This window comes from Berghia stephanieae, chromosome 1 (assembly GCF_034508935.2).
Source record: "Berghia stephanieae isolate SIO BIC M18660-M18661 chromosome 1, UCSD_Bste_1.3, whole genome shotgun sequence".
In the NCBI taxonomy this organism is placed as follows: Eukaryota; Metazoa; Mollusca; class Gastropoda; order Nudibranchia; family Aeolidiidae; genus Berghia; species Berghia stephanieae.
Genome location: NC_088360.1, coordinates 46,756,442 through 46,768,937, shown reverse-complemented (window position 1 = coordinate 46,768,937; position 12,496 = coordinate 46,756,442). Strand labels below are relative to the sequence as shown.

Below are 12,496 nucleotides of genomic sequence, written 5' to 3'. Positions count from 1 at the left end.
AATGCAGTTTTGAACTGAAAGCTGCTTAATGAGAGTGAGAGTGATATATATATATATATATATAATATATATATATATATATATATATATATATATATAATATATATATATATATTCAAGTTTTTGCCCAACCAAGTAATCAATCACATGATTTGTTGTTGTCCAACGATTGGATATTTCTTAACAAATGTAAACACGCTGCTTTGTTTATGTAAATTGTAAACATACCCATGTGTGAAGCTGAGCAAAATGACCAATCGTGATGTTAGATATTTCAAAAGCGGTGAACACTTTTCACTATCGACACACACAGACTCACACACTCAACGTTCATACTGTTGATTCATTAAGCTCTTCGTTTGTTTCTTCAAAACTCTGATGGCGAATGAAATCATATATTGTTTCTTGTTCAGTGAATTTCTGAAGCATCTGTTCCAGACGTAACGACTCTTCTACACGAGAAGTCATTTTCCTCACTGAAATGGTCAGGATTAATATTAATGGGCAACATTGCTCATTGCTTTAAAATTTAATATTTTGGAGTTTCAAAAATGGTGCAAGATTCAAATCTTTAAAATTGATATTAATCTTACAGTCCTAAGCAAATTATATACAAATATAGGAGAGAAATTTATTTTTTTAAAAAGATGAACAAAAGAAAGACCGATAAATAAACACAATTCAAATGCATTTTAACTATATAGCTTTGCTCAGAACATTGAGATGGCTTTTTAAAATATTGTATATATGTTTTGTATTTGAATATTTTTATTTTTTATTTTTTGTTATGAGAGAGGGAGGTTTGTCACGTCTGATTTTGAAATGTGAGTAATTGGTTGTCCCGTCGGCAATATATCTCTACATAGATATGAAGAAGACGAGTTATGAACAGATCGAAAACTGATGATTCATTGTTGCAAAAATTTCAATAATGGCGATTACGTATTGTATTCAGTCATGATGGTGAAGGTTGGTGAAGGAATGCTGGTGACAGTTGTTAAGGAATGATGCTTGGCAGACTTGCCTACCTGTTGTTTTTTTTTTTGTTGTTTTTTTTTTGGGGGGGGGGGGGGTTTGTTTGTTTTTTTTTAGAATCGTCAATTACTTAAAATGGTGTCCCGTAGTTGGTAGAGCACTCGCTTCACACGCAAATGGACCAAAATCGATCCCGGGTGCAATCTTGATTTATTTTTTTCTGACCCCCACGCCCTTGTCTATTCAGCCAGTACTTAATATATAGCTGGGTCTGTTAGATCTGGTGGGAAGCACTTTGCAATGGACTAGCAGCATCCTAACCAAATAGTAGCAAGCAATTGCTATTGTCCATTTCACGCTATAGAAACCGGGATAAACTCTGGCTCCATGGGCCTAATGACTCTAGAGGACTGCTAATTAGTTCAAAACTGGCTTTATAATTAACGCTTCAAAATATTTTCACTTTTTAACTAGAAAAAATAATCCTATCAAGTCTAGCAATTGGAGTAAAAGTTCTGAAGTTTTACAAATAGTATGCAGGAATGCGTTAACTGAAAAAAAAAATCTTACGTCGTATTGTTATTGTGATGAATATTAATCCACACATGACAGGGATGAAGATTAATATAGTGGCTATGACTTTTGGTCTGCTGATTCCTAAATCATTTATAGCAGCCTCTGTCTTCACATTTAGCTGGTCTGTGGAATAACAAACTCAACTGTTTGATTAAACACAATTAAACCTAGTAAAACAGAAATTTAAGTAACATGGTCATTTAATGTTTCAGGAAAATACACCGATCCTTTGTATGGTAACTGAAAATATTAAAGAAAATCAAAGGATGTTTTCACGTATATTGACAGTTGTCTTAACTATGTTGGAAGGAAACATTGAATTAAGGCATAAGAAGATCAAACTTTGTGGTGGCACAATGTTTTACAATGCATTAACCAATCACGGACACGGGACCACGGTGGGCGGATATGTCACTTTTTCTCTGTCCTCGGGTCCTGACAGAGATTTTTATCTGAGTGATTGTTCACATATTACGTCATCAGTTAGGGGGGGGGGGGGGGGGGGGGGGGGGGGGGGGGGGGGGGGGGGGGGGGGGAGGGTTGCCAAATGTTGACAAGTGTTGACATGGGGGAGGGGGGGGGGGATCAGACCAAAGATGATCTCATCAAAAAGTACCTATTTAATCTTCGTCAAAATAGCATTCCAAAATATAACACAAAGGGGAAAAATAAATGTGAAAATCATCTAAATCTAAGAAAATGTGGCAGGCTGGAAGAAGTCCAGATGAGAGAAGACAGTGATGAGGATGAAAATGATATACACAGCTGTTAACAAATGTCCAGGGGAGAAACTTTTTTGAGTTGATCAGTTTTATGTTTGGAAATTGAGAATTCATCATTCTATAATTTATCGTCACAATTACCCTGTATTTAAACTTTATGTCCAATTTTTATCAGAGCTTTAATGATGATAGAAATAATAATGAAAATATATCTAATTTATATAGCACTTTATTTCCCATCCCATTAATAGTAGGTACCACAAGAGAACAATTTATAAATATTTAAAACGGATTTTTCTTAATATATTCCTAAAGCATTCTGATAGTTATAGAAAACACTTTTTAAATTTTGAAAATCGATAAAATAACTAAGAAAATGAGACCAAATTCATTTATCAAAAACTCTGAATCTTTTTGCTTGCCAACTGATGTAAGAAAATGTTCCAACTTTGACGTCGTGTATCTAAAGTAAAATTTTTAAAGCACATTGACTAGATAAATAAAAGATAAGATTTGAACCAGTCATAAATTTTTCCCCCTAAAACTACAGTCGGTTGAAATCCCCCCAAAACACTCGCGAAAGTAAATATTTTGGCCTCCAGCATGACGAAATAGCTTACTCCATATTACTAAATGAACATATTGATCACACAAAATGACATGTAATTCACTAGTAGAGAGTACTTCAGGTAAAAGGTCCATTTTTTTCTGACATTTTCTTCAAAAAATCTTTGCAAAATAAAAAAAAAATGAACACCAGGAAACACACAATTTTGTGCATTGGAGAAAAATAGCTTTAATTATGAGAAAAATGCATAAGAGATTAAATATCTCGCGAAATAATGTAGATAGAAGAAAAATATCACAGGCAAATGGAAACCGGAACTGTTGAATTCAAGAATCATCATAACTTTTTGTTAGAATCAATAATTCCTTCTCAAAATTCAACAGGAAATCATGAATGAAACGCACAATGTTCGAACCAGCAGCATAAGATAGTAAATCAACCTCCTAAGAAACTCATATTATCCTGAGACTTCATGTCTTTACTTCCGCCAAGCCTGTTTTCACTTCCTTGCTGCTTTATGGACTTGTTTGGGAATTATATTGCTTGGTTTGCCTTGGCCCTCTCTGGGATCCTTAATCAAGAGGGTGTAGTAATATATATTATACCTTTTGTAGAGGATGATCTTTCCATTTTAAATCGTCTCTTTGTTATGTTATTATGAGTATCGATATATTCATTGGCATTAGAGTGATTCCCTCTTATACCGGATCATGCGCTTATGCCAGGCAAGTGTGTCTTTTGTGCTTCAACCCCCTACCACCCCTAAGTTGTTTAGCGCCTAATGGTCTATGTCACGTGACTCATTCCTGAATTCTGTGTTGTTTGCTACCCTAGATAGGATGCTAGTCTGAAATAAAATACTTTCTGCCACATCATAAAAACCTCGCCACCCAATTGTTTTTGATTAACTTTCTTTGCTTGAGAAGCGAGTATTGTACAGACTGAGGTATCGCAAATCTCACCAAAGCAAAAACGTTTTTAAAAACCCATTCATCTCCTTATTTGCTTCTTTTCTGGTCTTAAATTTACATCTTTTCCCCATTATAAAAAAAATATATAGAACTGAGAATCTTCCGCCTAAACGGTGGCTAGTATATGGAAATACTCTCAAACCAACGCAACAGATTGTCCATTACAACAATGTTCATCCAAGTCCATAATTGCGTTCGGTTATCAGACCTGGTAATATGTGCACGTTGCTAAAAAGTGATGCAAGAAGTATAAATCACATCAATTGAGTTACAACTAAAATACTATAGGGTTGGACAAAAAAAAAAAATAAATAAGGCGAGTACGCTCATAACTCGTTTTTAATCTTAAAAGGTACCGCATAAACTCCTTCTCCGTGAGTTACATTGGCTACCTGTGGAAAAAAGAGTTGCCTATATGGATTTGTACTGTTGTCTACAAATCCTTGAGCACCAACAGTCCCTCCTATATTAAAGACCTTCTCAACATATTTGTCCCCAATAGAAACTTGAGGTCAAGCAATGACCAATCAATTCTTGTCAAACTTAAGCCATTGCGTAAAATAGGTGAACAATCTTTTCAATTTTCGGCCCCCCATTTTTGGAACCCTCTCCCATCACACGTGAGATGCTCGGATTCGTTGACAACTTTCATTGGAGACAATCATCAGCGTTCAAAAAGGTCACAAACCTCAACGACAAAAGTAATCAGAGGCACTTATCCAGGAAGATTTAAAATGTCACTAGAGCCAACACCACAAGCAAGTGTTCAAGATATTATCACAGGGTGTCAGCTCGATGGGTCCCTATGACAGAAGAGAATAAAATAGAGCATATTCAGGCATCCCAATCATTTCTGGAAAGATGGAGGTAATAGAAATTTTCTTGAATGTATCATCACGAATCAAAGAGGGATATGAAAATGGACCACCAGCTCCAACCAAAAGGTTTAAAATTCAACCTTCTGTACGAAAGTTGATGACAACAGTGTCCTGGTGGTAGACCTCCTACCCCTCCTCCTCCTCCCCCCCCCCCCCCCCCCCCCCCCCCCCCCTCCCCTTCCAATCGCCTGCGGAAACTGTCAACGGTGCCCGCAACTGCTGTGAAAAAACTCAACAAACTGGGAGAAGCCGCCCGACGGAAATGGCATGACGATTGATAAAGGAAACGCTCTGTCACCCCCGTACATGAAATATGATTGAAAAAGAGGATTTAAAAGTATCGGTCCCAGGTTTTGCTTCATCCTCCTCATAGTCCTGGTCTAACCCTCCCGATTACCATCTCATTGTACCTCTAAAGACAAATCGACCGACAAAAAAGACGAAAATTTCACATAAGAAATGAAGTCATGGTTGCAACAGAGAATTCTAACCTCTTTTGACTCGATGGCAAAAATACATCAATTTCGAAAGTAGTTCAGTAATGTAAGTGCAATGTTGTTGGTTTGGTAGATATTTTCACATTACATCTTCTCCAACCCTCGTACCATCTAGATTCACCCAGTTTAATTATCTTACTTTGTCAAATCAGATTTGAATGGATCGAAATGAAAACTCAAAACTCGATTATGAAACATTTGATGAGATGTCCATAAAATCATATGTTTAGCACCCCGTCATAGTTTTTATCTGTGAACCATTGCTTTTTTTTTTTTTTCGAAGTAGTTCTTTGTCAGTTCTGACCAACATACGCTGGCGCTCATTGGACTCTACTGATCGATAGCCTAGTCATTGCGGAGTCGCTGGCTCCTTGTTGTTGTTGTTGTTTTGTTTGTTTTGTCTTTTTGTTTTTTGGGTTTTTTTTATTGATTTTTTGGGGGGTGGGGGGGGGAGTGTTCGTCTAAATATTTTTACTTCAACCATCCATTTTCTACTGGCGCTGAACTATCTGTAAGATTTGTATTTTGAATTACTGGCTGCCTTTAATATTGTTATTATTATTATTATTATTATTATTATTATTATTATTATTATTATTATTATTATTATTATTATTATTATTATTATTATTATTATTATTATTATTATTAATAACATCGTTTGACGAAAGAAAAAATCGACGCCCGAAGACTAGATGGATGGATAGGATAAAGGAGGGTATGAATGAATTGGGCCGGGAGGAGGAGGGTGCAATGAACCGAGATGCATGGAGATGTGGTATACATTATGGCCACCCTGCAATATGCGGAATAAGCTGAATGAAGAATAAAAGGTTAATAATATAAGAACGTTTGCTCTAGAATGATTAAAATCTAGTGGTGCCGAAATGTGCCAAATGCCGTTGATGTGACAAAATTTGGCCAAATTTCCAACTCGACTCTGTTTTACTGTTAGTTTTTTTTGTGTGTGCGTTTTATTATTTTTTTTTGTTTTGTTTTGTTTTGTTTGTTTTTTTTGTTTTTTTTTTTTGTTTTTTTTTTTGTTGCTCTTTTGTTCTTCTTATGCTTTTCAATGATGCCGAAAATGTCTGTTTTCATTTGAAATGTCCTTTTCTTTCGTTTCTCATTTTTTTTTTAAATTTTGAAAAGTTCTTTCAAGTACCAGATGCAGTTTAATAATATTTTTTTTAGTATGCTGAAATGACCTAGAATAATAATTACATTAGCGCCATGCAACTTGTAGAAATATTTCCTGGCCAAAATAACAATATTTTGATCAAGTCGTGATGTAAATTCTGTTACTGTTAATTCTATCTGCATTCGTCTTATTCATATTATAGATTTTGCACCCAAGTTTGTTTTTGTTTTGTTTTTTAATCAGCAACGATGATATGTAATGATATGTTTTTTGGGTTGTTTTTTTTTTTATTATTATTTGTTTTGTTTTTTTTGTTTTTTTTGTTTTTTTCTTTTCGAATTTCTTTCGCTGCTTGCGATTCTTATGTTAATAAAAAATAAAAGCTAAAATATTTCGATGACGTATTCACCTGTCCATCGCTCAGTACTGACCAATACGCTCCCCGCAGGAGCGAGGGTATATTATTTCAGTACTGAGCAAAGAATGTTCGAGTAACTAACTGAATAATTTAGGACTGACAAATGGGCGTTAGGAGGATATTCGTCAACGCAGAGAATAAGCGCTAAGGTACATCGTCAGTACTAACCAATAGGCGATAACCTCCATTGGTCAGTACTAACCAACAAGTGCTAGCACCCATTGGTCAGGACTGACCAATAGCCTCAGCCCTTTTTTAGGTGTTTAAAAAGAATTAAGTGTTGTCGTCAGCCTTAGCATTCTTTAAACCCTGATACAATTTTTAAAAAAGTAAATTGAGCAATTTTACCTACACACGTGTCGTTGCCATCCCCTTCCATCTCAAAGCCATCATAACATGCACATGTGTAGTCCCCTTCGGTGTTGTCACAAAGTTGGTCACATTTGTTTGTCGTATTGCATTCGTTGATGTCTGGAGAAATGGAAACCACAAAAAAAAAAAAAAAAAAAAATAGTCGTCATTATATTATGGGAAGAGAAGGAAGGCAAAGGGGTATCTTTGTTTGTTCTGGGTTTTTGTTGTTGATGTTTTGTTTTTTGTTGTATACTTTTTTTTTTTACAAAAACAATTCTTTTTTGATGTTTGTTGTTGGTATTATTATTATTACTACTACAACTACTACTACTACTATTACTACTACTACTACTACTACTACTACTACTACTACTAAAACTATACTCACTAACTACTTACTACTACTATCTAACTATACTATTATTTATTACTTATCTCATCTTCATCTAATCTTCACTTGTATACTTCTACTCTACTCCTACACACTTCTCACTACTACTACATCTATTACTCTATCGTATACTCTACTACTACTACTACTACTACACTACTACACTACTCTACTACATACTACTACTACTACTACTACTACTACTACTACTACTACTACTACTACTACTACTACTACTCTACTAACTACTACTACTACTACTACTACTTACTACTACTACTATACTACTACTACTACTACTACTACTACTACACTACTAACTACTACTACTACTACTACTTACTACTACTACTACATACTACTACTACTTACTACTACTACTACTACTATACTACTATACTACTACTACTACTACTACTACTACTATACTACTACTACTACTAACTACTACTACTAACTCTACTACTACTACTACTACTACTACTACTACTACTACTACTACAACTATTACTACTATTACTACTCCTGCTGCTACTGTTGCTACTACTACTACTACTACTACTACTACTACTACTACTACTACTACTACTACTACTACTACTACTACTTCTACTATTACTGCCGCTGATGATGATGATGCTACTACTACTACTACTACTACTACTACTACTACTACTACTACTACTACTACTACTACTACTACTACTACTACTACTATCACTACTACTTCTATTACTACTACTACTACTACTACTACTACTACTACTACTACTACTACTACTACTACTACTACTACTACTATGCTGCTGCTGCTACCACTACTATTACCACCACAACTACTATTATTATCATCATCATCATCGTCATCCTCATCGTCATCATCATCAACATCATCACTATCACCATCATCATCATCATCATAATAATTATTATTGTCATTATAATAATTATTATAATTATTATCATTATTTGTATTGCTATGTGGTCTCGTGATATGACACTCACCTTCGGATCGGGAGGTTCTGGGTTCGAGTCCCGCTCTGAGCGGTGCATAGTTGAGTCCTTGGAAAAACTACTGTTTACATAATTCTCTTATTGTATTCAGGTGTAAAATGAGTCCCTAGCCGTTAACAGCGTGTCTCTTTCCTAAATAATTGCAATATCGCCTAAGAGGCGTCATGTTTTATCCTACATGTTAAGTATCGCTATTGGCTAGGACTAGGATCCCTTGTAAAGCGCTTTGAGTTTAATGGATATTTAAGTTTATTTGTCTGTTTGTTTTTGTTTTATTTTGTTTTTTGTTTTGTTTTTCGTTTTTTGTTTTTTGTTGTTGTTGTTGTTTTTAAAACTGGGGTGCCTTAGACATTCTATTTTTTCACGAAAACTAACTGCTCTAACTTCAATTAATCCATTGATTGGACAAAATTCTTAACACACCTGCACAGTTTCTCCCATCCATCAACTGGAAGCCATGGAAGCATTCACAGTGAGATTCTCGATGTCCAGTGATGACACATATTTGCTGACATTTCTGTATCGGACAAGCATTCCCTACTAAAATAGTGAAAGACAGATACGGAGCGAGGGCTGTTAGTGTTAGGGAAAGGGACTGTGTCTGTTTGTTTTTTTTTAATTTACAATGCACACTAATATTCTCATGATATTCAAATTAAAATTATGTCTATCCGCACTGCGGCACTTAGGTCTTGTGGTATGACACTCGCTTTCGGATCGGAAGGTCCTGGGTTCGAGCCTCGCTCGGCGCATATTTCAGTCCTTGGAAAAGGCTCTTTACTCACATTATCTCACCGTGCTCAGGTGTAAAATGAGGATCTGACCGTTAACAGGGTTGTCTTTGTCGGAGAAAAAAGTGTAATATCGCCTAACAAGCGCCATGTCTCAATCTATAATATGTTTCGTGTTGCAGTTGATCAGGGACCCTTTGTAAACCGTTTTGAGCACATTTAGTGGATATTGCGCTATATAAACACTCAAATAAGGCAATGCCGCCAAGAGGTGTTCCGTGATAGGATATTGATAATCCATCAAATAAACCTTTGGCGTCAACAGGATCCACTCACGTTGTCCAGCTTTGCAAATTGGAGGTTATTAGTCATGCCTAAGGAAATCAAGTTGGTGCCCGAAGCGAAGCTCACATTTAGGACCACTTAGTGAGCGATGCAATGGTATACGTATAACCATTCGGTCGCCTCGGCCCCGAAACAGTAATGAAGAAAACCTTTTACAGTTATGACAATACAACAAGGGTTTTACCACTGATTGTATGCGTTTAAGTAAAATACTGCACGCCATATCAATCGCACATCCACACAACTGTGTTTCCGTTAACGTTCATAGTCTGATAGACAGAGTTTCGTGAGAGACAATCACCCAACTGGCGGTCAAATCCAATAATAAAAAGTTGAGTGATGTCAACTTCATTCATTCTATAAATGTCAGGGTTTGTTTGTTTTTGTTTGGTTTTGTTTTTGTTGTTTTTTTGTTGTTTTTTTTTTGTTTGTTTTTTTTTGTGTGTGTTTTTTTTTTTTTTTTTTTTGGGGGGGGGGTATTTTTTGTGGGTTTTTTTTTTTAATTAAAAAAAAAATTGTTAAATTTTTTTTTTTAATTACACAATGATACATGTTAATAAAGCAATGAGATCATCATAACGGTATACCTACAGTTACAGTCTGACCTTCACTATTTTTTTAAACCATAGGCAAAATAAACAAAACACAAGCAACAACAACAACAACAAGAAAATAATAAAATAAATAAAAACATAAAAACTTACTTGGGTGAAATTTAACACACTGATTCATCCCTCATCACGATTAACAAGGGAACTAATTAGGCAGGAATATTACGCTGTGAAAATTTATAATGAGTAATTTCCCTCGACTTTTGCTGAGTGTTGAACTTCATTGGCATGAAAGTAATGTTTATGACTAGATTATTATTATTATTATTATTATTATTATTATTATTATTATTATTATTATTATTATTATTATTATTATTATTATTATTATTATTATTATTATTATTATTATTATTATTATTATTATTATTATTATTATCGTTGTTGTAAGTATTGGTGGTATTGCAGTTGTATTTTTGTGGTCATAAATTGTATTATTTTATTTTTTGGTTTCATTTACCTTTTTTTTTTCACTTTCATGAATGTTGCCATCAAATTGTATGATTTATTGGCGAAAGCCTAAAATTAAATAAACATGTCTCAAAAATTTTGTTAAAAGCTATAAGTAGCCGTTGTTGATTATTTATGTATTTGAACTAGATACCTTTTATTTACTTCAATTTTTTGAATGAATTATTATTGTCAGGGTTTCCGAGAATAGAAGGCAAAATAGCTACAAACTTATCACGCCTGTTCGTTGTGACTCCGACTAGCTCGTCTAACCTGTTCCCTCAATTTTATTTTTCCAATCAAGTCGACCGCCATTCTCTACTCACCTGGCATCATACAGATATAACCCCTGATCCCCTTCGTGCATGAACTCTTCTTCAACTGAAAGTCTTTACTGATGTACCAGCAATCAGTTTGCTTTGCCAAGCCTGTTGACTTCACAATAACGTAAAAGACTATATAGTATTCATCTATATAAATACACACACACACACACACATACATACACACACACACACAAACACACACATAGGGAGAGAGGTGGGGGGGGGGGGGGGGGGGGGGGGGAAGAGACTGGAAGGCGGGGGGGGGGGGGGGGGGTGTTTGGTACACTTATTGTATTGTGAACAATCGTCTCAAAACGGGATGTATCGGACCGAAGCCATGATAAACTCGGCCTGACCGTAGCCATCGTTAACTTATAGCTTGCCACTAGGACTTGTGTTGTGACGTCATCTTTAGGTTGGTTTTGGACTCCCAAAAGTGTATTTAAAATTAATATGAAAAGCTATAGTTTTTTGTTGTTGTTTTATTTTTATTTTATTTTTTTTGTTTCTTTGTTTGTTTGTTTGTTTGTTTCTTTGTTTGTTTGTTTTCAATGCATGAAATTATATTTTTCCTCTAGTATACCGCATTGAACTAACCCCAATATTCATCACAATGGCTATAAATCCTATTTCCAGCATATAACTCATCCCGGCATGATACCACTTTGAGACGATAGCATATTAAAAAACTTGAGCTTTTATATAGCGCAATATCCACTAAACGTGCTCAAAGCGCTTTACAAGGGGTCCATGACCAGCAGCAATACGTAACATGTAGAACGGGACATGACGCCTGTTTAGGCTATATTGCAAATTTTTTTTTCTGACAAAGACAACGCTGTTAAGGCCAAGTACTCATTTTACACCTGGGCACGGTGAGAGAATATGAGTAAAGAGCCTCTTCCAAGGACTCAACAATGCGCCGAGCGAGGCTCGAACCCAGAACCTTCCGATCCGAAAGAAGGGTCATACCACTAGACCACATTATAGTCGCACATATTGATGGGTTATTCTGTCTTAGTTGTCAATGATAACAGTTATAAAGGTTTTACATATATATACAGAGTTGACTGTGGGTGAGCTAAAATTTTACATATCTATTTTGAGACCAAAATGAATATATTTGCCAATAATTACATCACATCCGTTTTGTGAGAAAATGAGCTTACCTGTTTGTTGGTAATCTTTACTCCGCTTGTCGTTCTTACCCAGTATTCCTTGCCTTTTTTGACCACATCTGAACCAAAATAAATCATGGTAAAGTAAATTAAAAAGTACAACATCGACTTCCTCGGCGTCGTCGTCATCATCATCATCATCATCATCATCATCATCATCATCATCATCATCATCATCATCATCATCATCATCGTCATATCAAACATAAACATTTCCATTATCACCCATTCATTGCCACCATATGCATCATCGTTGTCGGCAAATATGACAAATAATTAATGTGGCATATTATACAACAAGAAAGATCAAATTCCAGTTCGTTGTTTGCTCTCGCTGGCTAACGAGTATATAA

The 12,496-nt window shown here is 35.3% G+C and overlaps 1 protein-coding gene across 3 annotated transcripts in view; it reads right to left on the bottom strand.

The window, feature by feature from the left end:
- Nucleotides 1–129: 129 nt before the first annotated feature.
- The window catches only part of LOC144964063 (uncharacterized), a 16,902-nt gene continuing 4,535 nt past the window's right edge, over nucleotides 130–12,496 (bottom strand). For all 3 annotated transcript variants that reach the window (XM_078898010.1, XM_078898005.1, XM_078898017.1), the window contains exons 4-9: nucleotides 12,135–12,202; nucleotides 10,966–11,074; nucleotides 8,926–9,042; nucleotides 7,092–7,214; nucleotides 1,546–1,674; nucleotides 130–476 (exon numbers count right to left, since the gene is read on the bottom strand). In XM_078898010.1, coding sequence (XP_078754136.1) covers nucleotides 331–476; nucleotides 1,546–1,674; nucleotides 7,092–7,214; nucleotides 8,926–9,042; nucleotides 10,966–11,074; nucleotides 12,135–12,202 — 692 coding nt within the window. In that variant the 3' untranslated portion in view covers nucleotides 130–330. The remainder of the gene's footprint in view (nucleotides 477–1,545; nucleotides 1,675–7,091; nucleotides 7,215–8,925; nucleotides 9,043–10,965; nucleotides 11,075–12,134; nucleotides 12,203–12,496) is intronic.